This window comes from Alligator sinensis, unplaced genomic scaffold, assembly GCF_000455745.1.
Source record: "Alligator sinensis unplaced genomic scaffold, ASM45574v1 scaffold647_2, whole genome shotgun sequence".
NCBI classification, from domain to species: Eukaryota; Metazoa; Chordata; order Crocodylia; family Alligatoridae; genus Alligator; species Alligator sinensis.
In genome coordinates, this window is record NW_005841832.1 from 4,525,770 (window position 1) to 4,530,268 (window position 4,499).

At 45.8% G+C, this 4,499-nt stretch overlaps 2 protein-coding genes across 3 annotated transcripts in view; one reads left to right on the plus strand and one right to left on the minus strand.

The window, feature by feature from the left end:
* The window catches only part of LOC102387980 (uncharacterized oxidoreductase ZK1290.5-like), an 88,470-nt gene extending 86,063 nt beyond the window's left edge, over window positions 1–2,407 (minus strand). The window contains exon 1 of the mRNA XM_014517514.2: window positions 2,306–2,407. Coding sequence (XP_014373000.1) covers window positions 2,306–2,378 — 73 coding nt within the window. The 5' untranslated portion in view covers window positions 2,379–2,407. The remainder of the gene's footprint in view (window positions 1–2,305) is intronic.
* Window positions 2,408–2,419: 12 nt separating this feature from the next.
* The window catches only part of DPH5 (diphthamide biosynthesis 5), a 39,928-nt gene continuing 37,848 nt past the window's right edge, over window positions 2,420–4,499 (plus strand). Inside the window, exons 1-2 of one of the 2 annotated variants that reach the window (XM_014528034.1) lie at window positions 2,420–2,436; window positions 3,554–3,743. In XM_014528034.1, the coding sequence (XP_014383520.1) occupies window positions 3,609–3,743 (135 nt within the window). In that variant the 5' untranslated portion in view covers window positions 2,420–2,436; window positions 3,554–3,608. The remainder of the gene's footprint in view (window positions 2,437–3,553; window positions 3,744–4,499) is intronic. The other variant, XM_006014983.2, reaches the window with a different exon arrangement.

Consider the following 4,499-nt stretch of genomic DNA (forward strand, 5'->3'; position numbering starts at 1 on the left):
TTCCCTACATACATAACTCAGGTCTCTGTCTCCCTGTCACATATGCAACAGTGAACATTACTTTTCTTCCCTGCAACTTTTCATGATCCTGTGTGGGAGTAGTACTCATAACAAGACCAAACTCTGTCTGGGATGTGGAATCAAGTTAAAGACAATCGGTAAAAATTGGGCCAAAAAGAAATGGTGATGAGAGAGAGATTTGAAATAGGGTGGGCTGAAAGGACAATGTCAACTTGATTTTTTTAAAACTGATTAGCATGAAACATCCAACTGCCTCACAGACTAGAACTTCAAAATAGTATGGTAATATTTTCTCTTAATCTTATAGATGTTGGTAGACGTTGCATTGCCCTGCAGAAATGTAGACCAGATTTTTTAACTGTTGTAAAAGAAACACTAAACATCAGGACTGGCTATTTCTCAAGGAAATTTTTTCCATCTTAAAAAAAAAAAACGGAATTAAAACCTTAGGGGGAAAAATTTGTTTTGGTAGAAAAATTCTAACTTTCTGTTACTTTGCTTTCCCACCCTGTCCTAGAAGTTCTCCACTGAAAAAAGGGAGGGAGAAGTACTTAAAAAAGGGGGTGGGGGATGAGGTGGAAGAAACAGTCTTTATCTTTTTTCTCCTGGAAAAGCATGAAAACTTAAAAGGAAAACAAGCAAGGAGTGCTCTGCACAGAGGCTTGCCTGCTACCTCTTTTGCAACTGCCTTGAGAAGTAAACACCCATTTGCAGCTCTTGTGGGAGAACAAGCACATGATCTGCCCAGAGCCCTGCACTAGAGTGATGTCACTGTGCTAGTGCAAGAGACACGAGGTTGAAATGACTGCTAACAAAACAGTGATGCTAACTATACCCCCCATTCAAGGCATATACATTTAATCTCTCTCATTTACAGTAATCCCTAGGTATCACAGCATATGTGTTTCTAAATAATAATATGTTTTGTGCACATGAAAACTGACCATCTTTAATGCCTTTTAACAGTATTATCAAACTTAAGTTGTAGTATATCAAGTCAGGCCCAGAGCTATCATGAGATTGTAAAGATGTGTTTCTTTCTGCTTTCCAGTGCTTAGGGTCACCTTTTCAAGACTGTTTTCTACAATTAGGAGGAGCATTTGGGGAGCAGTTTTTTTGTTTGCTTTTTTCTGCGTGAAAACTGAGATTCCCATCCGAATACTTGATTTCTGCAGCCTGGCCTTAAAAAACACCTAACAATGTAAAACTTGCAACTCTGTTATAAGAACTGGCAATAAGGCTTCAAATAAATCTGTTGAAACTGGAGAAAAAAAGAGTTAAGAGAAGGACTTGGCAAAGATTCAAAGATTCAGTTTGGGCTCAAACGTGAAGACAAAATCTCTTCATTTTCTCAGGGAGACTTTTGCAGTGAGCTCCAACTGTATTTTATGTACTTGTTATCCTGTGCAGTGTCCATCACAAAGCAACCAGGTCAGTGCTTCTCAACCTTTGTGAGGTCCCACTTGGAAAATGCCAGCTCTTCATTTTCACTCAGTTTTTTTACTATAAAAAGGTAACGGAGAAGCTTTTCTGTTGCAAAGACCTTGAGCAGGCCATACGTGGTTGCCATGTTTCTAACGCTGTAATGTCTATGGGAAACCTCTAGTTTATTGTATGAATCGTGTTTGCACAGCTACCAGCGCTAACACCGAGTGGCACCTGGCAGCTCTCCTGAAAGGATCTTAGGGCACTCCACGGTCCTGCAGCTCCGTTGCTGAGTATCACTGACCTCAGTGCTTGTACAACTGGAAAGGAAAAATCTACCCAAGTCTGAAACACTGTCGCGCTCTCAGGGCAAACAATTTTGCTTTGCTGCCACATAACGTTTATTAGGCCCCCGCTCCACATGATATATATTATGCCATCAAGTAGTGAATCACGCCATGAATTTAGACTAGCCACATGTGCAAAATAATTAATCCCACAATAATGACCCTCCAGCTATAAAAAGGGCTGACAAGCTACAAGGTTAGTGCTTTGAAACGTGTACCAGTGCTCCAGCTGGTTTCTACACACCTTCCATTTGAACGTGTACCAGGGCCCTTAGGGCCACACTGGGGGGTACTGTTAGGCCCTGACCACAGCCCCGGGCCAGGCCGATGCCAGGGGGCGGCACCCAGCAGTGCCCCCCGCCAGTCACACCCCGTCTGGCAACTGGTGCGAACTCTTTGATGCCTGGTGGCCCTGAGCAGCACTGGGAGAGGAGAGGAAGGGGGTCCCAGACAAGGCGCTGCGCCCAGGCGGCTCCGGGGTCCAGAGCTGAGCGCCCCGGGGTGACACTTACCCAGGCCCAGCACAGGGATGCTGAGGCCGTTGGCGAGCGGCAGCGCGGGCCCACCCAGCGCGCGGGAGGCCATGAGGCGCCGCGCCCACCCGTGCAGCCGCGGCACCACGCACCGTCCCTGCGGGACCACGGTTCGTGCGGGATCGGGGCGGCCTGAGGGGCCGGGGGCGGCGGCCGGGCTCGGGGCGGGGGGCTTCCCTGCCCTGCCTTGCCCTGCAGACATGCGGGCGGGGGCAGGAGGGGTTATATACACCTCGGGGGTGATACACGCGCTTTTTATATAATAGCATGTTTTATAGAGAGAGAAAGAGATATAAAACATGCCTTAGATAAACGTCCATGTTATAAGCATAATACTTCATACCAGATAGCATGCTATATAGATCGTGTGTAAAGGACATTATACATGTGTGTTTCATATATACATAATGTATATTACATGCAATATAATGTGCATAAATATATAATATTTATATACACATGTACATATAGACATGTAGACAGGCATGAACATGTGTGTGTATATAGATGTGTGTATATACACATGCATGCGTACATATATATACACACACGTGTGTGCATATATATTTTGTGTGTGTGTGTGTGTATATATATATGTATGTGCCTGTGTCTACATGTCTGTGCATGTGTGGATATGTGTGTGTATTTAACTTATACTGCATGTAATATACCTGCCTAGATATGGTAGAATCAATAACAGTTCATATACTTCAGTTGTATGGCATAAAATTTGCTATATTGCATGTAATATACTTGTAACCTACAACCTACACAAGAATATATATATAGAGAAAAAGAGATGTGCATATCTCTCTTTATATATATTTTGTGTATATATGTATATGTGCGTGTGTGTATATGAACATATATATATATATGTACATGTGCGTGCCTGTGTCCATGTGTGTGTATGTGCATGTGTACACACACACGCACACACGTGTATATAGGAAGATAAAGCTGCAGCTCCATTGCAGCCCCAAGGTGGGCTGTTGGATTATTATGGGGAGAGAGGAAAACAGGGATAGCATGGGGAGGGAAAGGCCTAGTTTGCCTCCCCAGATAAAGCAGGGGCATTGAAGCTGCTCCCTTTCAGAAGGTGCTAGGGATGCCGTCTGCCCAGTGGAGCAGTAGTTTTGGCAGGGGAAGAGCCCCGTCATGTTTTCCAGCGATGGAGATTGATCCACAGTGATCTGCCCCCATCTAATATCTGTTTCCTTTTTGTAGCAGGTTACAAAATTCACACCCTGGAGCTGGCATCTCATCTGCTGCCCCGATTAAAATGCTTTATCTGATTGGACTGGGGCTGGGAGACGCTAAGGATATTACAGTGAAAGGGCTGGAGGTTATAAAGCAGTGTCACAAAGTGTATTTGGAAGCCTACACGTCCATGCTCACTGTAGGGAAGGAAGTTCTGGTAGGTTTACAAGCAATTGGATTACAGGTTGTTACTGTATGTTGTAGTTACAAAATGTACTAAGGAGAATCCTGGAAATGGTGGATTTGGAATGTAACCAGTGAGGCCTGGCCTAGTATTCATTCAGTTACCAGATGAGTGCAGAATTTGGTTATATATGTACAGTATTTACTTGAACCTAAGATAAGCCTTGCACCATCAGTTTAGGAGAAAAAGTCCCTTGATACCTGCCCCCTCCCCTGCAGAATAGAAGAAAAATCCTCTTGTCTTAAATCCACATACAAAGGGGGATGGGGAGGTGGCTGCTGAAGCTGACACTGGTCCTGAGCCCAAGTCAGGGCCAGAGTCAGACCCACAGCAGTCTTGTGCCTCACTCTCAACCAGCATTCCCTCTAAGCTGTGCGGCATGCATGGCCACGCAGGCGCACTTAGCAGCGTGGCAGGAGTGCACCTGCACAGCCGTGCATGCCACGTAGCTTAGAGGGAATGCTGCTCTCAACTTGCCTTCTGCAGCTTCTGCCCCACCCTCTGTCCCTTTCCCCCACTTGCTGTCAGGCACAGCTTGGCTTTGTCTCGTACTGGATTCCCTTCTGGGCACGGAGCACATGGAAACTCTGTCCCCTGCCTGGACAGTCAGTGGCACTCACAGTTGCATGGCCCAGCCAGGGCTGAACTCACGCTTCTCTGGGAGGGAACAGAAAGAGGCAGAGACTGCAGGGAGCAGGAGGGGAAGGGGCAGAGATTTGGTGGGGGGGG